This window comes from Bactrocera tryoni, unplaced genomic scaffold, assembly GCF_016617805.1.
Source record: "Bactrocera tryoni isolate S06 unplaced genomic scaffold, CSIRO_BtryS06_freeze2 scaffold_11, whole genome shotgun sequence".
NCBI lineage: Eukaryota > Metazoa > Arthropoda > Insecta > Diptera > Tephritidae > Bactrocera > Bactrocera tryoni.
This window is the reverse complement of record NW_024395824.1, coordinates 1,028,698-1,056,118: the sequence shown is the minus strand read 5'-3', so window position 1 is coordinate 1,056,118 and position 27,421 is coordinate 1,028,698. Positions and strand designations below refer to the sequence as shown.

The 27,421-nt window shown below is 37.9% G+C and overlaps 1 protein-coding gene across 1 annotated transcript; it reads left to right on the top strand.

Annotated features, from left to right (window-relative positions):
* Positions 1 to 15,662: 15,662 nt before the first annotated feature.
* On the top strand, positions 15,663 to 23,554 carry LOC120779646 (homeodomain-interacting protein kinase 2-like). The gene is given in 13 exon segments (XM_040111998.1): positions 15,663 to 16,021; positions 16,090 to 16,410; positions 16,523 to 16,623; positions 16,731 to 16,940; positions 17,009 to 17,449; positions 17,536 to 17,836; positions 17,896 to 18,176; positions 18,247 to 18,467; positions 18,542 to 18,774; positions 18,777 to 19,173; positions 20,130 to 21,115; positions 23,150 to 23,309; positions 23,464 to 23,554. Coding segments are annotated over 11 exon segments (3,399 nt in total). The 5' UTR covers positions 15,663 to 16,021; positions 16,090 to 16,323; the 3' UTR covers positions 23,291 to 23,309; positions 23,464 to 23,554.
* The last annotated feature ends 3,867 nt before the right edge of the window (positions 23,555 to 27,421 follow it).

The following is a 27,421-nucleotide window of genomic DNA, read 5'->3' as shown; positions in this document are numbered from 1 at the left end:
GTTTTTGACATCGTTCCTTTGAAATGGAAGATCAACCCTTCCAAAATTCCAGCCTATAAATCATTAAAAAATTTTACTTGCTATTTTGGTCTTGACATCATTCCATAAATTTTCTATTTAATTCAGATCCGGGCTTTGCGCAGGCCAATCCAATATTCAAACTTTTTCATTGTCGTTCCAATGCTTTATCACCCTTGCGGTGTGCTTTGAATCTTTGTCTTGCACAATTGCCCAGTTTTACCCTTTATTAGACCAATTGGCCCGACACCATGCCATGAGAACCCACGCCAGACCATGTTACTTCCACCGCCGTGCTTAATAGTTTTTGTTTTTGGTACGGTTTTGGGTTAAGAACTTGACCTTGTAGACGACGTATACATGTTTTTCCATCTAGACCCATCCAATTTATCTTGGTTTCGTCGCTCCAAAGCACCGGTCTCTAAAATTGTGCTGAAAATGAGAGTCGAGTTTTGATGTGAGTTGTGATTTTGACAGGAGTGATTTCTTCCTGTTAATTCGTAGAAAAAGTTGGGGTTCGTTGAGCCGTCTTTCTATAAGCTTTCTGGACACGTCCACACCATATTCGTCATTAACTTCGATCATAATTTCTCTGATTGACTTAAAAGGTTCGGCTTTGCTCTTCCGTACTACGGTTTTGTCAATACTAATATCGGTTTTACGTGCTCTTGGTTTTCTTGGTATCTTTTTGTTGACACAAGATGGGTCTCTTTTTGTTGCATAAAGAGCATTATTTCAGCAAATTCATCAAGAGTTTTTCCTTTTTTGCTCATAACGCACATAAGCGCTCTCTTTTCCAGCGTGCAATGTTTTCCCCTCCCCCCAAAGTGATCGATTAAGGTGAAGCAACTAACTGTAGGCTGCATACGCACCACAATCATTCTTTTGCAAATATTATAGATTACATTCTTGCGACTACATTTGCCAACTTATCGTCTATTTTGAAACATTTCGTAATAATTGATTTGTTTTTTCTTTTCTTCCAGGTAAATATCGACATTTCTTGGCAAATACTACACAATAAGGTGGTTATTTAACGGGAATTAATTACAATGGGACACTCATCGTCGCCTTGGTAAGCAGGAAATTTGCACCAATTACGCATATACGTAGGAATAACAATCATACCATAATATACTTACATACGTTATATGCTTAAGTGCATAATGAATGTATGTATGTATATTCTTATATATTATGCACAAATATATAATATTTGTAGCGCCACCGACATGTTTTCTTAACTGCTTTTAGTCATAGCGACGTCCTGTTGCTGCGATAAAATTGAAAGGTTATGTTACGCGAGTGAAAACATGAGTGATGGCGACCTTGCCACGGTAAGGCGAATTGCTTGTCATTGAACGGGTATTGTCCACCACTCGCAACCTTCGCTGCTTCGCTCTCTTAGAAAGTGTTGTGGTGGCTTTCTGGAAGTTGCTGTGCGAAATGTCGCAATCAATTTGCCTTTTACTTCCTTGCACGCTTAGCTCGCTGCTTTTCACCAGCAACAATTTTAATCAATATTCACTATGGCTGCGCTTTTGTCGTCCTTCCTCCAAGTCTGTATATGTATATGCATGTGTGAGTGCAAGAGTATATGGAATCGGCTTTTGAAAAGTCTAATGCGATTCTAATGGACTAAAGCTGATATAAAAATATAATATATACATATCTACGTACATTTAAAAATAAATTATATGTTTTTAGCAACTCACTTTCAATGTTACCATTAACCTATTTTATAAATTATCGTCAATGGTGGAGGTGTTTACTGGTCTCAGTTGCTTTTTGATCCAAAATAGAATGTTAATTCTATTCATTGCATACATACACATGTTGCATGCAGCTACCTTCATAGTATAGCTTTTGCTAGGTATATCTGCGTTTGAGTTTTTCGCAAACATCGATCGTGCATTAAAAATAGCAAATGTGAATTATGCCATACGCTATGTCATTAGCGAGCTGACCCTACCCGATAGTAATAACAAATACCATATACCTGTTGGTCAGTGTGCGTGTCTCTAATGAAATTTCACTTTCTTTCACATTTACTTTTTCATTTTCATTTCTATCTAATATCGTTGCTTAAAATTAAATTAAATTAAAAAAATGTATGTCTGTAATTTTTTTAAATGAAAACGTTATGATTGAATTTTTTACGCGATTGTCTTGAAATGTGTTTCGTAATTACAGCGAACCTACAAAATACATGTGTATAGCATATAAATAGAAAAAAATGAGGACTGCACCAAAGGTCTATTGTGCCCTCTCCTAAATCAAAACGACTCACTTAGCCCCAGCATATTGATAAATTCCAATATAATGCTAGGTGCTATTGAGGCGATGTGATCCCCATTCGGAAACCTGGATCCAAGGGACTTTTTCCTGTGTCTACAGACAGCTGTGCAGTCAATTAGTAGGTGTTCTGGAGTTTTAGGCTCCATGGCCATGCAGACCTGGCAATTTGCACAAGAAACTAGGCCCATATTATCTTCTTGAGCTTGCATTGGTCAGTGTAGAAAGCGACAAGTAGCCGGAGTTTGTCCCTTGGGAGGTTGATTACATATTTAAACCTGCTAAAGTTGTAACCTCCCATTAGTAAGTTGACATGGCGCATGCCTTGGAGTTGTTGTCAATATGTATATCTACTTGCCCACACCTTCATACTTGCGGAGCAGCTTCTTTACGGTATAGGAACCAACCGCAATAAAAGGTTGAGATCCAGTTCATTCCCGACTATACCTTTGTGATCGGGCATCCAAATAAGGTGCACTTGGTTACAATTGTTTAGCCGTTCTATACGCTCCTGCACCAGTAACGATTTGTACTCGTGCGCAGAGATCGCTTTAAGTGCCGCTTGACTGTCGCTAAGTTGACTATGCGTTCTTTGCTATAGTTGCCTTGGAGGTTTATCTCTACCACCGACTTATAGCAAAGACCTCTGCTTGGTATATGCTCGGAAAATTTCCCATAAGTATGGAGAGTTCGTTGCGTGGTTCTGCGACTTCTGCACCTAATCCCTCCGACGATTTCGAGCCATCGGTGTACCACTTAATTGTATTATCCTTAAGCAGTAGCTCGAAAGCAGATTTATTCCATTTAGCCTTGCTGCTAAAAAATTGATGTCGACAAATAATTAGCTTCTTGTGAAGAAAAAGACAAGTGAACGAATGATGCTGGAAGAAAAAGAAAGTGTTGTTTCATCAAGGTAACATAATTTCGAATCACTTCCGCATCCGTATTCTGCGAATCGGATCCAAAGCAACTTCTTGCTATTTTCAGAGCTCAACCGAATTTTCGCTTGTAAGTAATAAACGCCGAAATTTAGACTTATTTTGAATGAAATATTTATTTTACACTACTTCAAAAACGGAGGGAGCTCTTGCTCTTCATCTGCTTCTCCCCGCGGGTACTGCTTCGAATATTCTCAGAGCTGGACTGTTTTCAACTATTCGGGCGACATGACCTAGCCGATGTCTCTTAATTCGTTGAACTACGACATGACCATCGTATATCTCATACATAGAGTAGGACGGTGATGATGGGTGACTTGTAGTGTTTGATCTTTGTTTGTCGAGAGAGGACTTTACTTCTCTATTGCCTAATCAGTCCGAAGTACCACCTGTTGGCAAGTGTCATTCTGCGTTGAATTTCGAGGGTGACATTGTTGCTGGTGTTAATACTGCTTCCAAGATAGACGAAATTTTCTACGACTTCAAAATTATGACTGTCAACAGTAACGTAGGAGCCAAGTCGAGAGTGCGACGACTGTTTGTTTGATGACAGGAGATATATCGTCTTGCCCTCGTTCACTACCAGACCCGTTTGCTTAGCTTCTTTGTCTAACCTGAAGAAAGCAGAACTAACGGCGCGGTTGTTATGGCCAATGATATCGATGTCATCGGGGTACGCCAGCAGTTGTACTCTCTTGTAGAAGATTGTACCTTCTCTATTTAGCTATGCAGCCCGAATTATTTTCTCCAGCAGTATATTAAAAAGTCGCACGATAGGCAGTCGCCTTGTGTGAAACCTTGTTTCGTATACGTTGCATAACCAGCTAGTTTCGACATATTCTAAAAATAATTGGGAGTTTGCTAGAATTAAAGAAAAAATGTACATATGTATATACATATATACTTGGCTCAGAGATGCCTGTAGATATTAATTGCGATGCGAAAAGGTTCGTCTAAAAAAGGACTCACAAGTTGTATCTGGAAATTAGTACATACATACAAGCATAAGAAAGTTCTCGATCCGATTACTATTAAAGCTCGAAGCTGTAAACTTTTTGTTGGTGATTTAGATGTATTGTAAACGGGGCGATGGCCGCTGGTAACTATTTATATACATATGTATGTATTTTTCAATTATTTCTTATATAAGGTAGTGTGTTTTTGACATGATTTCCTTTACACGTATTTTATTCCATTAAAATAGAGAAATTCCATGAAAAATTGCGTTGGTGAGTGTTGGCCGTCAGCAGCAGAAACAACAAGGGAAAACGGATGAACAAAAACAAAAAACGCACAAACAATGATTGACGTAAAACTTCACTATTATCCATTTTAAAAAGGATGCAGCTATGAATGTGTGTGCGCCGTGTTTTTGTCTTCAGTTATTCAAATTGGCATTAGCAAAACAAAAGTAGTGGCATCTGCGATAATCGTGTTGGCGTGGAACGCAACAAATGCCTGCTGGTGGCATTCATTGGTGGCATCCAAGTTATTAATGTGCAAAATATTGTTTTTGTTGCTATTGCAAGTAGTTTGTGCGCTCTCGCTGGAACGTGTTCGTTCAATGTAGTTTTGTTATGCAAATTATGGTCATTATTGTGGCCTGGTGGAAGTTGGCAGTACCCACTTTTGCTGTTTCAGGCTTAACGCCCTACTTGCTACCCTAATGTTTTGGGCTTTTCACCTATTTGTTGTTATTATTCATACATACTGGCGTCATTGACGCCATAGCGGCAGGTTAAATATGAACTGAACTGTAAATGAATATGTACCATATGTATGTGCCTGAGTATAATTCTATTCAAAGTTTGCTACCTACAAATTTGTTGTGGGTGAAAACGCGTTGCTCTATTCAAATTTTTGACTCAAAAACTGCGTTCGCTGTTAGGAAGTCATTCATATGCATGAGCAGCTAATTAATCGTAATAAAATATGTTTTCTAAACTTTGTTTTTGAAAGAAATTGTAAAAGTGTGTTTAGGCGGGACCTTTGTTTGCATTGCAAAAATTATATGGTTCTCTTGAGAGGCTGATTCCCTTAGTTTTAATTTGTTATTTAAGTTCAACAGCAGTAAAATACCGAAACAAAGTCCTCAACCTGTCGCTGACCACACTTCATACCATAAACCCGATATATGAAATGCTGGAAGAGTGTTCCCCCTACTGACACCTGGAAAACCCGCCAACCGAGTGAAGTCTTATTATTCGATAATTCTCCTTCATCCAGTAGCTTGGGGAAATACTTTCAGGTGTTGGCAGAACTTTACTTAAAAATATTTTGTGAAAGAATTCAATTCGTTATTTGTTAGATTCAACCCATTTTTGGCACACGGACATGCTATTATCAAGAAAGGATTCTTTCTAAACGATATTTTAGTCTGGGTAAAAAGGCCCAGTTTTAGTCCGATATTGTAAATTCGTTGGTCGTAAGGTGGCACAATTTAAAGGCACTATTCGTGCAAAGTTGTCTCGCAATACATTCAGTGGGATTTGATATGATTACTGGAAAGCGAAATAGTCAGATTAAATTTAAATGTGTGTAAAGTAGGCGTGAAAATGTTATGTATCAAATTTGATTGAAATTTGGTCAAGTAAAACCTAATATACATATCGTCACCTGAAATGCAAAATAACGTATCATCAAAAAATTCGAAATTGAGTGTCTTATTGATTACGCTTCACTACTTCAAATTACATACAAACATAATATTACATATGTTCAACATTTTCAGGTTCTGCGGTCAGATATAAACCAGTTTTAACCAATATTAAAATCTTGTTTCACTCATGTTCCATTTTATTTCATGTTTCATTCATGCCACTGTAAATTTCCGAAAATGTTGTTACGTTATTTTGCATTTCAGGTGACGATATCTACTTCTTCTTCGTTATTGGCGTAGAGTTAACAACAGTGCGCCAGTCGTTTCTTCTTTTCGCTACGTGATACTACGATATTCCAAGCGAATCCGGGTCCTTCTCCACCAGGTTTTTCCAATGGAGTGGACTCTTCCAGTTCCCCTGCTTCTCCCGGCGGATACCTCGTCGAATATTCTCAGAGCTGGGGCCCTATCCTGTATCTCGATTCGTAAATGTTTTCCATTCGAAATTCAGATCTACTTTATAATTATGCGAAAGTACCACCCTGTGCCGAAATAAATACGTACAATTTTCGGTTTTGCTTTCTACAACTCAAAAGCTAACGAATATTTTATTCGAAAAATGGAAAAAACGTAGTCGCTGTCTCTTAATTCGCTGAACTTTGTGAATGACATGGTATATCTCGTACAGTTCATCGTTCCGTCGAATGCGATATTCGCCTTGGCCAACGCTCAAAGGACCATAAATCTTTCGCAGAACTTTCTCTTGAAAACTCGCCACGTCAACTCATCAGTTGTTGTCATCTTCCAAGCCATGGTGCAGAGCAGGACGGGAATAATGAGTGACTTATACAGTTTGGTTTTTGTTCGCCTCGAGAGAATTTTATTTCTCAATTGCCTACTCAGTCCGAAGTAGCACCTGTTGGCAAGAGTTATCCTGCGTTGGATTTCCAGGCTGACATTGTTGGTGGTATTTACATTGGTTCCATGATAGACGAAATTATCTACGACTTCAAAGTTATGACTGTCAACAGTGACGTGAGAACCAAGTCGTGAGTGCGACGACTGTTTGTTTGATGACAGGAGATCCATTTGCTTTGCTTCCTTGTCCAGTCTGGAGAAAGCAGAACTAATGGCGCGGGTGTTGAGGCCGATGATATCAATATCATCGACATACGCCTGCAGTTGTACACTCTTATAAAAGATTGTACCTGCTCGTTTCAGTTCTGCAACTCGAATTATTTTCTCCAGCTGCAGATTGAAGAAGTCGCACGATAGGGAGTCGCCTTGTCTGAAACCTCGTTTGGTATCGTACGGCTCGGAGAAGTCCATTTGGATCCTGTCGGAGCTTTTGGTGTTGCTCAACGTCAGTTTAGACAGCCGTTTTAGTTTTGGGGGGATACCAAATTCAGACATCGCGGCATAAAGGCAGCTCCTTTTCGTGCTGTCGAAAGCAGCTTTGAAATCGACGAAGAGGTGGTGTGTGTCGATTCTCCTTTCACGGGTCTTTTCCAAAACTTGGCGCATCGTGAATATCTGGTCGGTTGTTGATTTGCCATGTCTAAAGCCTCACTGATAAGGTCCAATCAGTTTGTTGACGGTGGGATTTAATCCTTCACACAATACGCTCCATAGAACCTTATACGCGATGTTGAGGAGGCTTATCCCACGGTAGTTGGCGCAGATTGTGGGGTCTCCCTTTTTGTGGATTGGGCAGAGCACACTTAAATTCTAATCGTTGGGTATGCTTTCGACCATATTTTACAAAGAAGCTGATGCATGCTCCTTATCAGTTCTTCGCCGCCGTGTTTGAATAGCTCGGCCGGCAATCCATCGGCCCCCGCTGCTTTGTTGTTCTTCAGACGGGTAATTGCTATTCGAACTTCTTCATGGTCGGGCAATGGAACGTCTGCTCCATCGTCACCGATTTGGGAGTCGGGTTCGCCTTCTGCTGGCATTCTACTTTTACTGCCATTCAGCAGAGGCTGAAGCTCCGGTCTTGAAACCTTCTGTTAGCCACTGCATTTTTTCGTAGAAATTTCGAGTATTATCCCTGTCGGACAGTTTGTGAAACTCTTCATACTCATGCATTTCGACCTCTTTCTGTTTCTGTCTGCAAATGCGTCTCGTTTCCCTCTTCAACTATACATTTGTACTACTATGAGAAAAAAATAGTAAGACTTTTTTCATAATTTTAAAATTCTAATTTATTTCACAAAATGTCGCTCCCTCAAAGTAATCCACCTTAGCCCCAACAAACTTGCGCCAACGTTATTTCCAATTCTCGAAAGAGTTGTTAAAGTCCCTTTCCGGAATAGCCTCCAATGCGCTAGCGGTTCACGTTCCGGTTTCCCCAGTTTGGTCGTTTAAGTTTGCTGAAAAGCCAGAAATCAAACCGAGCGAAACCGATGAATACGGTGGTTGCGGCACGATATTGGTTGAAAATTTGGCGAAAAACTCACGAAGAATCAATGCAGTATGCGACGGTGCAGTATCATGGTGCCAAAAACCAAGAGTTGTTGGTCCATAATTTCGGGCTCTTCTTACGAATAGCTTCGCGCAAACGACGCAGAACACTCGAATAGTTTTCCTTGTTGACAGTTTGGGCGGTCGGAAGGAATTTGGAGTGCAACACACCTCGATAATAGAAGAAAACTGTCAACATAACCTTATAGCGTATACTAAACACTAATGATTATTTTGATGTGACATTTGGTACAGATGTTACTGAGGGTCATATGTATCTCCATAGAAAAAATTTCGACGAATGGGTTTTCACGCAAATTTTAAATGAAAAAGCCTTACTATTTTTTGTCCACACAAAAAAAGGAAAACCTCCAACCACACTTTTAATTGAAAACCAGTTTAAACCAAGCCGTATAATCTACATACATGCATACTTGACAAGCGGCCTCTGAAACCCTCTTCGAAATATTGCAATGTAGCCATATGGGAGTTTGATAAATAATTATAAGAAAATATCTTTAGGAGACACCCTGCAATATGTCGCCTAGTAAATGCTGCAATATAAAGATTCACCCAAAGCGCATTATTCTGTACTTACGCTTTCATTCAATCAATACGCCATTCATTTGTTGCTGAAATATTATTTGCTCTTTTGTTCACCACATTCGTTCAATCATTCGTTTAGCTTATCTCCTCCGCACAGCAGTTCATGCAAATAATGCATAGAATTTACTTATTTGATTTAACTGAAATCAATAGTCAAAAGAAATAGAAAATATACTAAAAAAATTATCTCTTTTGTTAAAAGAAAGAGATATCTGAAAATTTCAATTTTCAGTATACTAATAAAACTCAAATATTAACTTCAATCATTGCGCCGTTTAATTTAGTTATTGCTCGAGGAATCATACTGAAGTTAATCTTAATCTGAAATGCGTAGAGATTCTCTAGGGTATTGAGAGATTTGACGTTTGGTTAAAAATCTGATTGATAAACTTATCATTGCTCCAAGTATTCACTGTAAAAGGTCTCGGACGGACACGCACGATTTCGTTTATTTTTGGAATTTTTGGTTATTTTTGGTATCAACATTATGTATCGGCGATATTGCTTAATTTTCATCACAAAATCGAATATAAAATTTGTGAGAGTAAAACGACAGACGTCATCCGTAAAAGTGATTAAATCCAAAATTTACGTTAACATTTTTTTTGTGCAAAACATGTTTTGTTGCGTTCTTCGTGGCAAAATATTGGACCTATACTTTTTCATGACAAAATGTTTCATTATAAAAATAATTAGTCAGTCTAATGTTTACGATTTCTGATTTTTCAACATATGTACAAAGGTTGAATATATTCGTTTTTATTATACCCTGAACAGGGTATATTAAGTTTGTCACGAAGTTTGTAACACCCGGAAGGAAGCGGCGGAGACCCTATAAATGATCAGCATGTTGAGCTGAGTCGAATTAGCCATGTCCGTCTGTCTGTCTGTCCGTCCGTCCGTCTGTCTGCATATATACGAACTAGTCCATCAGTTTTTACGATACCGTTTTGAAATTTTGCAAACGTCATTTTCTCTTCAAGAAGCTGCTCATTTGTCGGAACTGCCGATATCGGAGGACTATAACATATAGCTGCCATACAAACGGAACGATCGGAATCAAGTTCTTGTATGGAAAACTTTCACATTTGACAAGATATATTAACAAAAGTTGGCACAGGTCATTTTTTAGGGCAACAATGCAATCTCCGAAGAAATTGTTCAGATCGACTTACTATAGCATATAGCTGCCATACAAACTGAACGATCGGAATCAAGTTCTTGTATGGAAAACTTTCACATTTGACAAGATATATTCACGAAATTTGGTATAGATTATTTTCTAGGGCAACAATATAATCTCCGAAGAAATTGTTCATATCGGTGAACTATAGCATATAGCTGCCATACAAACGGAATGATTTGAATCAAATGACAGCATGGTAAACTTCCTCATTTGACGTGGTATCTTCACGAAATTTGTTATGAGTTATTGTTCATAGAAATAATGTAATATCGGAAGAAATTGTTCAGATCGGCTTACTATAGCATATAGTTGCCTTACAAATCAAACGATCGGAATCAAGTTCTTGTGTGGAAAACTTTCGCATTTGACGTGGTATCTTCACGAAATTTGACATGGATTACTGCTTAAGGTCGGATTGCATTACTATAGCTTCCATATAAACTGAACACATAGTTACTAAAAGAAATGCACCTGTGAAGGGTATATATACATTTTTGGTTGTTTTTTTTTATAAAAATAAGGTAAATTTTTATAAATTTTTTTTTTCAATTTCGAACTATTTTTTATGTAAAATGTATGTTAGAATTTTTAATTATGCTGTAATAAATTCTGTAGCAATGCAGGCTAGCAGGCAAATTAGAATGCAACCCAGTATTTCTGCTACAAATCAATCAAAACTGAAATACTTTCATTAAATGATGCTTTTTTTATTGAATGAAGCATGAAGAAAGCACAAATATTTATTGAGCACACACGCTACAAATGCATGCACATACATATGTACCATATACCATACCTATGTACTTTCCTATGTAAGCGGTGCATAGGTATGTATGTATGTCGATATCGCTGGGTACGTGCAAATCCAAAGATCAGTTAATCAACAAATCTACACAAATGGTTACGATGCTGCCAGATATTTGATCCAAATGGGTGTAAATAACAACACACACCCATACAAGCGCATTTCATTTTCCTCAACTCGACGAGCGCGCCAGCTTTTCAGCCGGCGATTGCTAATCAATTCTCCGACTATTTATGCATGCCAGCGGATTGAGTTCATGTAAATACCTACACAAATGAGATGTGTGTGTGCGTGTGTATGTACGAGTATGTAAAACGCGGTTTGGCCGATCTGCAGCAAATGCTTATGAAAGTCTGGCTTTTGACGTGTTGATCGAGTGGCTTGTGGGCCTGAGCTGGCATTTGTCTAAGTTTTGCGAAATCACCAGCTCCGAATAACAACAACGAATGCGATTTTGTTTTTAATTTTTCTCTCGTTTTCATAGTGAATGTACTTTTCGATTCGATACTGGCTCAATGAACAAAGGCGCCCGGCTCAGGTTCAACACGAACGTCAACTCGGCTAATTGCAATTACTTCATGCCGCTGGCATGTTTGGCCTGGATTTCTTTCTTTTCGTTATTAGATTTTCAATACCTTCGTAATTTATTTGTTCCATTTCCCTCCGCTTGCTCAGCGCTAATTGTTGACATTTGAGTTTCTCTGTATTTTCGTTATGATTACAAGTCGTGCCACCAGAATGTTTGCCTCAAATCGATCAAAGCTATGGCACTCAAACATTGCTGTTCCATTTATTTTGTTGACAACTATATTGCATAAAAATAGTCAAGTTCGATTGTCACGTGGTTATTTACATAACCATTGAATAATTAATTTCACCACAGCCATTTAGTATATTCTTAGAATTAAGTTAAATAAAACTAAAAACACAAATGAAAAATAAGAATTTATCAAATATTCCATAAGTGGCAGCGTTGTGTGTTGTTGTTGCACAAAGTTGACAAGTCAACTCAAATATTATCCAATATTTATCTGCAGTCAGTTTACTTTATTTTTTCCTTTTCGAATTTATTTGATATAATGAGAGAGGTTAATTATAGAAAATTTTTTTATTGCGTTTTTTCATGACACAACAAAATATTGTGGCAGAAATACAAGGCTAAATGTTAAAGTGAAAGTAAATCGTTCTAAAAATAATTTTTTTATATTACTAAATATTACTTATACCTTTAAATCGTTATCTCAAATAATTTTTAAGTTAGAAATATCTAAAGTGTAGCCGGTCAGTTCAATCAGCTCACTCCTCAAACTCGCTTTTTCTCAAAACTACACATTTTTCAAACTTGCTTGAATGATTACACGGGCTTAATTCGATATTCTGGTTTAGAAATTTGAAAAAATTGATTTTTTTGTATATATATACATATATAAACCTTCAAGAAAATGTCCCTAAGAGGATTTTTCGAAATTCAAATTATTTTTCGAGTTACAGCTCATTTTGTGACTCCGTCTCCGACTCCGACTGCGCGCGACTAGTTCTCAAATTTTAAGCTCGTTTTTCTCCTAACTACTTTTCTAGAAACGGTGTGCATGATATCTAAAGTTACACTCAACCGATTCACCTGAAATTTCACGCAGAGTTTTCTTATACATTATAGTATCGCACTACGAAGAGCTTTCGAAAGAATTTTTTTTTTATTCTTAAAAAATTCCGAACCATGCAAAACCGGAAAATACGAAACTATTTTTTCAAACCTCCACCATTTTGAAAAAAAAAAAAAATAATAATATTTCAAAAACGTTTCGTAGTGCGATAACTACACTTTTACTCTTCACGGATTTCGCATAAGTTTTCATTTTAGGTCACGGAAAGGATTTATATCCTGCACACCAGGACAAGCCATTGTTTCATCAGCCTCTACTTCGCCGACCTGCAGTTTTTTTAAATTTAATTTTTTTTTCTTATATTATGTATGTTTTGTATTCTTAGAATGACAATAAAAAGCATGTAAAAAAATGGTAAACCAAAAAATTTTTGATTTTTTACTATCGCGTAAAAAAAAATACCTGAAATTCGGTCTTCTAAACCAGAATACCCCCTTAAATGAAATTTTTTCCAGGTTCCCTATACAATGACCGACCAAAATTTTAGGTAAAATTTAACTTCTTCAAACGCCGCCATTTTGTTAATTTTTCTACTCTCTCGACATTTTGCTACAGAAACAAACGCCATGAACCCGTAAAGTGCATTACTAAGCACCACAAGACTGTTATTTGGAATAACGAATTGCATTAGGGAGAGGCGTCTGTGTTTAAAAAAATTATAAAAGAGGGCGTGGCCCAGCCCTCTAATAGATTTAGTGTCATCATTCTACGGTTTTGTTAAAAACTTCTGAAAGTGCAAATTTAAAATTCGTGAAATTAAATTTCGTGAATCGCGCAAAAACCCCATTTGTCGAAATATTTTTCTTCTAGGTTGGTATGACTGTCAGTGACATCTGTGGCAAATGCCACATGAAAATAATCATTAGTGTTTAGTATATGGTTGTCTTTCTGAAATACGATTTTTACGATAAGTGAAATTATTCAACAAATAATTTCTATAAAATTATGTGTGCGGAATCAAATTTCTGGTGATGAAACGTTCAGAAAGTTGGAAAAAGTCTTCGACGGTAATTGTTTATTGCGAGCAATTGTTTTCGATTGTTACAAATTATTCTAAGAGGGTTGAGAACGCGTTGACGACGAATCATGTCCGGCACGATCATCAACATCAACTGAAGATAAACACGTCAATAAAATAAAGGAAGTGGCGATTGAGAATCGACGGCTAACGGTCGGAGAACTTACTGGAACCGTTGGAATATCGGAAGGATTAGAAAAAACCATTTTGAAAGATCTTTTGGCCCTAAGGAAAGTGAAAGTAAAATTGATTTCAAAACCACTAAAGTTTTTTGAGAAACATCGTCGCGTTACCGGATGTGAAGCAATGTATTCTGACTACTAGGATATCATGAAACCTATTATTACTGGCGATGAGACTTGGATCTATGCTTGCGACAGGGAAACAGACGAACAGTTGTCCGAATGTCATGGCAAATGTGAGCTGAAGCCAAAAACACCACGTCAACGCAGGTAAAAAATCAAGGTTATGTTGACAGTTTTCTTCGATAATCGAGGTGTGATGCACTCCGAATTCCTTCCGACCGGCCAAACTCTCAACAAGGAAAACTATTTAAGTGATATGCGTCGTTTGCACGAAGCTATTCGTAAAACGAGCTTGGAATTATGGACCGACAAGTCTTGGTTTTTGTGTAACGACAATGCACCGTCGCATACTGCATTGATTCTTCGTGAGTTTTTCAAAATTTTCAACCAATATCACCAAAAAATTATGTTGTGCATACATCAGATGGGAGCGCCATTTTTCTGTGGCAATTTGTTCCTCACTTTTGCGGATAATATGTATTAATAAATCTGACGTTTAAAGCAGAAATTCTCATATTCTGCTGGATTTAGTGCTAAAAATTAATATGTTTATTTAATAACAACTTCATTGAAAAATAATTTTTGTTATCAAATAACATATTTTTATTCAATCAATTGAGCTTTTATAGCCACTGTACCTTTATATAAGTATGTCTGTGTGCAATATTTTTTACGCGTGCATTAAATTATTTACAGGCGTACAGTCAGGGACAGAGAAATAGCACACTTTGGGAATGTATAGAAACGACGTTTATTACTAATATAAACAGAGAACAATTAAAAATAGTGTACATATTTTTAAATAATAGTATTAGATGTGATTTTGAGTTAGCTTCCGAATATTTCAAGTTTATTTCTTAATTACTACAAAATGTCGAGACTGGCAACCCTGTGTTGTAAGCGAGCAAACAGCTGACTCGTTTCTACTAGAAAAATCAAATTTTTGCGGCTATCCACGTATTCGGCCGGTAGAAGCGGTGGTGAGTGTTCATTTAGTTTTGTGTCGGTCGTTAACTGAACTATAAGCACGATAATTTTATAAAAGCAAAAACTGTTTCGGAATTTATATTCAAAGTGTGTTATTTTTCTGTCCATGGCTGTATATACAATTGCACAATATTTGCGTAAAAGTTATTGGCACGTAACAATAACAACAGCAGTTTGTAATAAAATCAACAACATTTTCAACAAATTGTCGCAATATTTCCATTATTGTTTTTGCTGTTTGTATATGCGTATCAAAAGTATCTAGCTATTTGTGTACATACATACATTTGTATGTACGTACTTGTATTTTTGCAACAGTTCCATGAAAATATTAGAATACAAGAATTCCCACTATTGGCTATATCGTCAGTCGTCGTTGTTTTTCGTGCGCATATGCCGTTGTTCCTTCTAGCTATAATTGTTGCCGGAAATTGTGTGACGACGCTTTTATTTCATACAATTTTCGCACAATCTAATTACTAATTCTGCAATTGGTTAAGTTGTATGAATGTATGTACATATTTCTGCGTATTTGCCATTGTTGTGGGAGCTGAAGAATCGCCAAAAGCTTTTGCGCCGCGCGCATTATTCGAACAGCCACAATTGTGCAGTCCATAAAGCGCTGTTATTGTTGGCTGTTGGTGCAGTTTGCGTATTTACAACATTTACTACTTTTAACGGTTCAAATTACATTTCGATTTCTTAAATTATGTAAAACTAAAACTAGCAAAGTTCTGTGACATTATTCTCATAATTACCATTTCTGTACTTGCAGAGTGCGATTGCGGTTGCGTTGATTCATACACATCGTCGTCCTCGTATAACGGTTCTGGCGCCGCCGCGTCCATTTGCTTAAGCAACAGCAACGAATCTGTCGGAGTTGGTGTTATAAGCAGCACGACCGCAGTAGCAGCAGCAACTGCTTCAGCGCAAACGGCGAGCAGCAATTCGGAAACGCTGGCAGCGGTGGCGACAACGACGGTGACCAACAGCCTCAAGACGGCGCACACAAAAGTCGCCACGTCTGGGGGGCACGCCAACACGCAGCCCCCCAGCAAGCGTTCGAGCAGCGGCGCCGACGGTGATTACCAGCTGGTGCAACATGAGGTTCTCTATTCGCTCTCCGCCGAGTATGAGGTGAGTTTGCATATAATACAAAATTTAAAAAAAAAGTTTCTTTACTCTTTTGCTTTGTTTTTATGCAGGTCTTGGAGTTTTTGGGACGTGGCACGTTCGGTCAGGTGGTTAAATGCTGGAAACGTGGCACGTCGGAGATTGTGGCTATTAAGATCTTAAAAAATCATCCTTCGTATGCACGTCAGGGACAAATTGAAGTATCGATTCTATCGCGTCTCAGTCAGGAAAATGCCGACGAGTTCAATTTTGTGCGTGCTTTCGAGTGTTTCCAACACAAGAACCACACGTGTTTGGTGTTTGAAATGCTCGAACAGAATTTGTATGATTTCCTTAAACAAAATAAGTTTTCACCGCTACCTTTGAAATATATACGGCCCATTTTAGAGCAGGTCAGTCTAATGGAAATATACTACATGTCTATATATTATCAATGTTTATACCGTTATATTTTTTGTTTATACATAATATTTCTCTTGATTTTTTATCGCTCACGCGCTTTAGGTTTTAACGGCGTTGCTAAAATTAAAGCAACTTGGTTTGATTCATGCAGATTTAAAGCCGGAAAATATAATGTTGGTAGATCCAGTAAGACAACCTTATAGGTAAGTAACCCAACAACGCTTCAACACACGTTTTTTTAATTTCAAACTTTACTGTCATACACACATATACTATACATATGTTTTTATTATTCTCTTTTCAAAAATAGGGTGAAGGTTATTGATTTTGGTAGTGCGTCGCATGTCAGCAAAACGGTATGCAACACTTACTTGCAGTCCCGTTACTATCGTGCACCTGAAATTATTTTGGGTTTGCCATTTTGTGAGGCAATCGATATGTGGTCGCTGGGTTGTGTGGTGGCCGAGTTGTTCCTGGGTTGGCCCTTATATCCGGGTTCTTCTGAATTCGATCAAATAAGGTTAGTTACTCATATTAACCTCGCTGTTTCAAACAATTACTTAAATAACAATTTTCTACGCCTTACAGGTACATATCACAGACACAGGGTCTGCCTACGGAGCACATGCTGAACAGCGCCTCGAAGACATCAAAGTTTTTCTATCGCGACGTCGATTCGACCTATCCGTTTTGGCGCTTGAAGACCACCGAGGAACACGAGGCAGAGACTAATACGAAAAGTAAGGAGGCACGCAAATATATATTTAATTGCTTAGACGATATTGGTCAGGTAAATGTACCAACTGACTTGGAAGGCGGTCAATTGTTGGCCGAGAAAACGGATAGACGCGAATTCATTGATCTGCTAAAGCGTATGCTAACCATTGATCAAGAGCGTCGTCTTACGCCAGCTGAGGCGTTGAATCACTCCTTTGTACGCCTCACACACCTAGTTGACTACGTCTATTGTAATAATGTAAAAGCCTCGGTGCAGATGATGGAAGTATGCCGACGTGGCGATTTCCATACGTAAGTATACAATATGTTCCTATGTCACATTCGAAAATTTTATGATATTTTTCTATGCAACTATTTATTTTTTTATGCATTTATAGTGTGCAACCTGCTTCTACATTGGTTACCAATTTTGTACCGAGCACTACGGAGAATATGACGTTTACCATCAACAATCAGCTGACCAGTCAAGTGCAGCGTTTGGTGCGTGAACGTCCATTAGCCTATGAGGGTCTTTATCAAATCTACGGCGGTCGCAATGTTGGTCGTCAGTACACACAGGGACGTGCCGATGCGTTCCAACATCAGTTAAATATTTTGTGTCCGTCATCCTATCAAACCATGCCCAGTCCCACCAAGCACGTGGTTGTTGGCAGCGCCACAATGCAGCCACCATTGCAAGTACGTATACAGGCTGAGCTTTAGCTTTTTAAAAGTAATGAAAATTAAACATTTCAAAGGTTCCTCCACAGCAGTATGTCAATGTGCCTGTGCCAGTGTCGATGGTGGAACCGGCTTCCGGACAACGCATGTTGCTTACAAATCGTGTACAAGCCAGCGGCGTGGCTTGGCCGCAGACCGGACGACAAATGGCTTTGGTGCCTTCGTGGCAGCAAGCGCCAGCACATTCGCTAATTGTCGATTCGGCACCATTTTTGAATGTTGAGGAGATTTATCCTAAACACCATTTGAATATACCCAGAAATGATCTCAAGAAGGAGTCGCCAGTGCAGCATTTAGTGTAAGTTATTTACTTTTAATGCTTGACAATATGTTTTGCTTGCAACTAATTATATTTTTTCGCTGTGCAGCACTAAGAGCAACTCGTATCGTGTGCCGCGCCACGATAAAAAGGAAAATAATCAGTTATCACCGGTTAAGAAACGTGTAAAGGAGAGTTCACCGCCACACCAGCAGCGCTACAACCGCGCCTCACACGTTTCGCCTCAGTACCATAGTCACCACAATTGCAACTATGGCAGCAACTACAACAGCAATGCTGGCCCAGTTATTACTTCGGCATCGTCTGGTAGTAAGGAAGAAGAAATCATATATAAATATAACTTTTACATTTTCTAAATCACTTACTTTTTTTTCTTTTTGCAGACATTGTTAGCCAAAATAGCAACAATGGTGGTGGTCATCATCATCACAGCAGCAATTCGGCCAATCAACAGCATGTGATCAGCAGCAGCAGCAGCAATGGTGGTGGTGGTGGTGGCGGCTATAGCAATAGCAATCATCACATTATCAACAATTGCAGCGGCAATAACAGTGTTGGTGGCAACTATCACCACCAAACACATCACACACAGCAACATCAGCCGACACAGCAAGCGGTGCGCAACATTCGCACCAGCATCATGGCGCTATTGTAAAGCAGCAGACAATTACTATACACGACACGCCATCACCTTCGGCTGTCATAACGATTTCGGATAGTGAGGATGAGGGTAACGAGCCACCCGCCCCAGCACCAGTCGCACCGGTAATGAAGCAACGTGCACATGCGCAGTCGCAAACGAACCCTGCTCTATTGCAGCACTCGTCATCGTCCTCGTCGTGTCGCGCTAATGGCCACCAACATCAGGTGCAGTCGCAGCAGCAACAACAGCCGCAACATGTACACCATCACCACCATCAGACACATCAGCAGGTGCAGCCGCAGCCGCAGCCACAACAGCAGCAGCAGCAGCAAACTCAGCCGCAGCATCAGCATCATACTGCTAACATCTATGGTAATACATCAACAACCACATCAACGTCTACTAGTAGCATCACTAATCATTCAAAGGCAAAGTTATCACATGAGCCACAAACGCATACGAATTCGTATACGCATTCAAATCTAACCCATAGCGCTGATGTCAGCATCAAGTGTCAAAGTAGTTCGAACAGTAGCCATAGCCATAGCAATAGCAATAACAGTAATACCAGTAACATTAATAGCAATAGTCAAGGCGGTGGCGTACATAACAATCATAATAATAATAATCATAATAATAACAATAACAACCACAATAGTAGCAATAGCAGTAGTAACAGTAATCAATATGCCACCGCCGCCCGCAGTACAGCATCAAATGCTGTGCAGGGCGGAAGCGGAAGTGGAACTGGATTTGGTGGTGCAGGAGCCGGAGCAGATATTGCAATGGGCGCGGCCGCGGTCGCCGCATGCTCGGCACAGCAACATGTGCAGCAGCACGCACACTCGCACTCGCATACGCATCATCATCATCATAATTCACATCATCATCATCATCAGACGCCGACACAGCCACAGCTTATGCAGCCACAATATATTGCAAGCACTCACCATCATCAACCAATGCCACAACCACAACCACAGCCACAGCAGCAGCAATGCGGCAGCCTCTCTCACAATTCCGCCTCCGCCTCCGCATCCTCTACCGCAACCAACACCAATTCCAATTCTACTTCTACTTCCACCCACCACCATTACAGTAGCAACAGTAGCAGCAGCAATCATCATCATCATGTTGCTAGCAACAGTTCCTCCATATCCTCAAATACGAACAATTCTTCTTCCCATCCAACCTCTAACCTATCCACCACCACCAATCCTATCCACCACCCATACTATCAACATCCTCCACCGCCTCTTCCTCAACCACCAGCATCGCTCATCGTCACAGCAAACATGTACAGTTAGTAATCCCATGCGTAACCGTAGGTGACAACGACACAGATGAGGTGCGCCGACGCGGCAGTCATGCACACAGCGGTGGCAACAGTCCCAGACAGCAACAGCATCATCAGCACCAGCAACAACAACAACAACAGCAGTTGCAGTCATCCTCCTCACACCATCATCATCAACAACAGCAACAACAACAGCACCAACCGCAACCACAGCACCAACAACAGCCACAGCAGCAGCAACAATATCAGCAGCCTGCCCAGCAGCAGCAACAACAACAGCAACAGCCTAATATTAAATACGAACCGGGGCAATCGCAGAAAAAGCGCATCTTGGCCATGGCCCAGAACGAGTGTTACAACAATGGCGGCAACGGCGGTGTTGGCTGCAGCGGCAGTTTAGGCAATCAAACCGCCAGTTTGCCGCATTTGCCAACCAAGCAAGAGCCAGCCGAATTCTACGAGTATCCGCCACAGCAGGCCACATCGGTTGTTGTAGACAACAAGCGTTCTTCATGGGCAGCCGCCGCCACACAAGCGCCACCGGCACACCATAAACGTGAGGTCACCTCGACGGCCTCCTCTGCCTCGGCCTATGTACAGCATACGCCCTCAACAGCAGCAGCTGCTCCGCCATTGGCACATTCGAAGAGCTCATCTTCGGCCGTCGGCGGTGCTGTGGCAGTTGGTGCAGTTTCTGGTGCCGCTGCAGGTCCGCCTTCGTGGGGTGCACCACAAGTATACCATCGTCAGCAGCAAACACACGCTGCTGTACAGGTGGTTGCACCATCGGCACAACAGCAGCAACAACAACAACCGCAACATCATCAGCATCAAGCGAATACACCAATCGGTGGCTCGCCTGCCGCGGCCACTGCAGTTATGCTTCAGCCAGATATCTATGCCCAGGGTGATATGTATCGCCGCCCAACGGTGTTTGTGTCGCAGGCGACTCCTACATATGCATACAATCGTGCCGCAGTGGCGCCACCCCCCGCACACAACAGTTCGAGCCGTCAGGTGAGTTTTGCCTCACGCGTTTGAATGCGCGCGTATTAAAGTGAATTTAGTATATATTCAAATTTTCTTTAATTGTCCATAAGGTGATGTTATTTATATCCCAGCATATTTTGTTATCATATTTTTTACATTTTATTATCTAAAACCCCCATTTTAAATTTTTTAGGTATTTTTTTGTGTAAAAATTTTAAAATAAATCAATTTCAAATTCCTTCGAAAACAAATCAACCGAATTGATCAAGTTACGTTAAAGTATATACAGTATCCGACAAAACAATGGATACCCCACCACATTGTTTACCTTTCATCCTTCTAATCTAAATAAGGTGTTTTAGTCAATAGTTATTTAGTGAAATGCTGGGATATGGTAAAATCGCATAAAAATATTTTAGAAGCAAGGCCACAATCCAAGAAGTGAAAATTACAAGAAAAATGGTGAACTAGAGAATGCGCCAAGATCTGGCCACCTTCCAGGTCCCCCACTGCTCGCGAAACGACTAAAAACAGAGAAGTGAAGAAAGACCCGACTGTTTCAGCACGATTTATGGAGCAGTGCTTTCAAATTAATGTTTCTGAACGAACAATTCAGCGGAGAAACCGAGAATATTGTTGTTCCAGCCGCTACCACATCAAAATGCTTTTAATCAGTATAAAAAAACTTGAAGACGCGTTTTGAATTTGACAAAAGTAGCATCAAATGCCGCCAAGTTTTTGTAAAAATGTAATTTGGAGTGATGAGAGCAAATTATAATTAAAAATTAGGAAATACAGAAAAAATTTGCCGAGAGAGTCATGAAAGGCTCCAAGTAAGTGCATCCAAATCTTCCTAAAGTTCGGAGGTGGAAATGTTTTAGTTTGGCGTTATTGTAGCTACAAGGATCTATCAAATCTGGTAATGGGCGAAAGCAATCAAAATAACACTATCCACGTACAGATGCTGAGTACAAATTTAGAGCACGCAGCGCAAAAAAAGGACTTACAAGATAACTTTGTATACCAGCAGGACAGTGACCGAAGACAGAAGATCGAAGTCGGGTTGCGAAAGAATACTGCGATCAAACATCGATAGAGCTCCTACCATGGTCTACCCAAAGCCCTGACCTTAGCAATTATGGCAATATTTGGATGATGAGCTCGACCGATCTTCTTGTCGCTCCATTAAAACAGCGATTTTTAATAGTTTGAAGGATTTCTAGGAAAATATACCACCATCGCTTCTTCAGAACTTGATAGACAGCATGCCTCGACGTCTTTTGCCGCCAGTCGGGTCTAAGTAACCGAAACGGACCCGGTGTTTTATCCGACCAAGGACTGTAAACTCGGCAACCTTCCTCAAAATTTTTTCAGCAATGTTTTTTTCCACTATAACAGCGACTTTCGGCTCTAATCAATGCTAATATAATACTTAAATTTAATCTTTTTAATGCAATATAAACAAAATAGAAAGACAAACAAAACAATAAATTTCTTGTCTCAAAAGATATAATCATTTTGGTCCTAAAATTCAAATGGTATTCATAGTTTTGTCGGATATTGTATATAAATGATCAGTATTACGAGTTGGGCTGTCTGTCTGTATATATGCGAGCTAGTCCTCCAGTCTCTAAGAGGTTGCTCATTTGTCGAACCCGCAGATAGCGAACCATTATAGTATATAGTTGCCATACAAAGTGAACGATCGGAACTTTTTTTTATCTGTAATACCGGGTGTACCCCTTACTTAAATAGACTTAATTTTTTTTCCAAAAGAAATTTATATTGTTATCAAGATAAGTTTGGCTGCGTCTATATAAATTACGGTTAAGAGTTTTAGTGTAGCGTATGAAATAAGAATTGATTATTAAGTGTCGTTCGGCAAGCCAAGTCCTCAACCAAGGAGGGTCCTAGTATAGATAATATAAGATATATAGATGAGGATTGCACCGCGACCTGAGGTCTATTGTGTTAGGAGGTCCTGTTATATCCACGTATCTGAAATAAACGTATTCTTAAATTACCGTTATTGTCTTACTTAGATCTTTTGTTAATTGACAGGTAATACCATCGCATCCACTACCCGCCCATATACATTTCCCCACACAGTACAGCCAATTTGGTCCATTAAGTCCAGCACAAGTTGCCGCCAGCAAGCATGCGCATTACGCACCGACGAACATATGGTACGGTGGAGAATAAACTGGTTTAAAACACTCGAGTGAGTCCAACGAAACGAATGAATATTTCCAATTATTACTTAACCTAAAGTACTGTATATTTCTACATTAATATTTCTCATTTTCTTTTCAACAAACTTTTTTGGTGTGTTGTATTTGTTTTGCCTTGACCCCCCACCATGTACATGCATGCAGATCGTTTCTAACTGATTGTGTTGGCGGCAGCAACGACAGATTTACGAACACCAAATGCGATACAAAGCACTACAAACCCAATTACAACAATAATAACAATGGTAGTTTAGGCGACTTGCTGCAGCATTCGCAGACAAGCGCCCAACTACAACAAAAACAACAAGATTTTAAATTACCAGCGTGCACACGGAACGCGCTGAACGCCGAAAGTGCAGCGGCTGCAGCAGAAATCAACACAACAACAACAATTGAGGATAATCAAAATTTGTCTTTTACACGCTGGTGGTTTATGCTGATGCAACAGACCATCAACTACAATTACAGCAACATATTGCAACGAACGAACGCTGCAACGGCAACAGCAACAACATCGCTACCAGCAGCATTTTTAGATGAGCTACTTGGGAATGTAGCAAACATATTTTCAAGTGAATAATTGCAACTATAAATATTAATGTGTCTACTACTGCCACACAGGCAGCGGTAGCTGGCGCACACAACAAATACCAAATTGCTTTGATTGGTAGAAAGCGTGTATATGTGGAATTTTATTTCACTAACTGTATATAGCGTATGTAGATTTAAAAAAGCTGATGATACAACAAAAACTTACTGAAATATTGCCGATGAAATTACTTTTCACATACATAAATATGGAGTACGCAGCGGAGTCTCTCAACTACATGATTTATGTAGTATATACATATAGTATATGACAGTTCATTTAACTTATTAACACACATACACATTCACACTTATAGCCGCAATAAACCTGGTGGTAATTTTTTGTACGCAGTAGGCAAAATATGCAATATTTGATAGCAAGGAAACATATAGCTCATAGTTGAAGCCAAGCAAACACTCACATATATACACATACGCATGCATATAATGATTTTTAAATAAGCAAACTATAACATTTATAACACTTTCACGTTTATTATTACTTTGAAAAAGAAAATAAGAAGAAAAATACGGCAACATACATACATACATATATATTGCTAATACAAATTACTCTAATTGTTCTTAACAGCAACTATTATTATATAATATGCATTATACCTATTGATATTTCGTTTATATTACGTAAGTTTACAACGGCATAATTTTGTAAGCGGAAAACAAATCTAAGTGATTAATGTAACAATGTACTTTAAAGCAAAAGAATAGCAAGAAAATAGAAAACGCAAGCAAAATTTGCAAAACTAAAAATATGTAGGCGTTAAGGCACACAGTTTGAAACCTAGCCCTGCATATATTGAACTAAACTAACTAAATTAGTTATTAAAAGCATAAGATGAAGCAAAGAATTTGTTGCTTTAACATTAAGCGTCTGTGTATTAGACTACATACAGCAGCGATACCTTATATGTGAAGGGTATAAAGAAAAAACTCCTTGCTAAAATAATATGAAAACTTCACTGGGCAAAACATTTTAATAAAAAGTGCTTAATAATTGTGAAATAAAATATATTTATACATTAATAATGCAGACATTTTCAATAACTGAGCTGAAAAGTGATTTAAGTCACTAAAACTGATTTAATTCAATAAAACTGATTTAAGTCTAAAAAACTGATTTTCGTCACTAAAACTTTATGCGCACGCGTGTAGTGTTCTTTCCGAAAAACGCGTAACGCACGCGTAATTGGAAATTAAATTAATAAAAATAGTTTTTTTGCACACAATAAAGTGTTTTTTGGGTTTCAATTAAGTTGTACTGAATGAACTTGTATATTTTCTATTTCGCGCTAACAAATTCCCAAACAAAAATTTAAATTTCTGAACAAAAATGCAAATTTCTAAACAATAAATTAAATATTTTCTTAACAAAAATTCAGAAATCTAAAAAAAAAATTAAATTTTTTTCTAAACAAAAGTTTAAATTTCTAAACAAAAACTTAAATTTCTAAACAAAAATTTGAAATTCTAAACGAAAATTTGAAATTCTAAGCAAAAATTGTTCAGACGAATTTCCAAAATTTTTTTTTTAAGTTTTGCTAAATTTGCTGACAAAAATTTAAATTTCTGAACAAAAATGCAAATTTCTGAAGAAAAACATTGTCTAAACGAATTCCAAAAAAAAAATGTTTCTGTTTCGGCAATTGTGAAATAAGCACTGCGTTGTTTTTTTTTTATTGTAAACTGATTTTTTATATTAATTTAAGTTTAAGCTCAATTTTTACAGCATTTGCGCCGCTTATAAACAGCACATTTGATTTTCATTGCATATATTGTATTATGAATATATAATTTTTTCCTTACTTTGACTCAAACAATAATAATATTCTACTTGTTCTTTATTGGCGCACTGTATTCAAAATAATAATAATAACATTACAAGCAATATAAATAATAATATTTTAACACAAAACGCATAAATTTACCAATTAATTTTAATTTATTAAAAAAATACTTCACAACTGCTAAAAGTTAATTTTTTAAATTTTAGTTTATTAAAAAATTGCTTCAAAATTGCCAAAACTTAATTTTTTTTATCACTACGCACCTAAAAGTACATGCTGAGGTGCAGTTTCATGCATTTCAATTTGCTAATTAAACAAACCGCCGCTAATTTAATATTAACATTTTGTTTTCAATAAAAGAAAGACTAAAATAATATTCAATGCAAGTTTAAATAAAAAATTTTTGCAGTTAAGTTGACCTACAACAACAACATGGCATGTGCGAAAATGAATTAATTGCGCAGATTTTTTTTTAGGTTAGAACTAAAACCTTCAATTAAAAAAATACTAAACAAGCAGCTTATGCTTAATTTTTGTTAAATAATATTTCATGCAAATTTAAATAACAAATTTTAACAGTTAAGTTGCCCTACAGCAACAACAACAAATCATATGCGAAAATGAATTAATTGCGCTGGTTTGTAAGTTTAGAACTGAAACTTAAGCTTTTTTCAATTTTTGTTTCTAAAATACGCACTCAATATAAATTTAATGTTTTTAAGCACGAACTCAGTATAAATTTTGTTATACAATTTTATTTTACATACCCTATAAGCGGAAAATTGAGTTTTCATGTTAATGAAGAATATTTTTAATTTTTTTTTATTGAATGCAGCATAAAATAATTTCGAAATAATCAATTTCAATTAAATTAGTTTTTGAACTACACGAAATACTAACTATACACTTACATGATTTTTTTTTTAAGCATAAAAATTCTCTAAAAGATTATTTTTTTTTTGTTTAAAGGCATTAATTCGTTAAGCCTCAAGAACAATAAGAGCAACAACAACTAAAAGTGCGTGAATGCATAAAAATGAAAAATAATCTAAATTGCAAATATTTTAAACTTAAATTTAAATTTAAATAATAAAATTAAATTTTACAACATCTGAAGCAGACAACTTTGCTTTTTCGCAACAGTTTGATATAGCATTTTATCAAAGCATATCGAACTCAAACACCAACATTTATATGCAGTTACTTTTTTTGCATGGACACTGCAATATTTTGCGCTATTGCCGCAATAACTGTTTTTTGGCATAGAGTTTTCTTTTTTACCCTAAAAACTTAGTATGTACGCCTGTGGTTTAAAAAAAATGTTTGCAAAAAAGCTAACAAAACAAAATACTGATAAATGTTATGTTTATGTAATAGAGAAATACGTATATACGTATACATACATGAGAATAAACGCACTCCATTTCTTAATTGCTTACAGCGTTATTTTTCAATGCAGTGTTGCATGTGAGATTTTTTTTTTTTTTTGGTGAGCATTGATGCGCACAAGTTGTATTACAAAGCTTGTGCTTGAATGTGCACAGTAGCAAAAATGTAGTTTTTTGGGTGTGTTAGTGGCCACACTAGCACAGCTAAGCGTTTATGTAACATTTTCGCGCATATGTCACTAATGAAATGACACTTATGTTTATATATATTAGTGTATCTATATATATATATATGTCAATTAAAAATTTGCTTTATTTTAG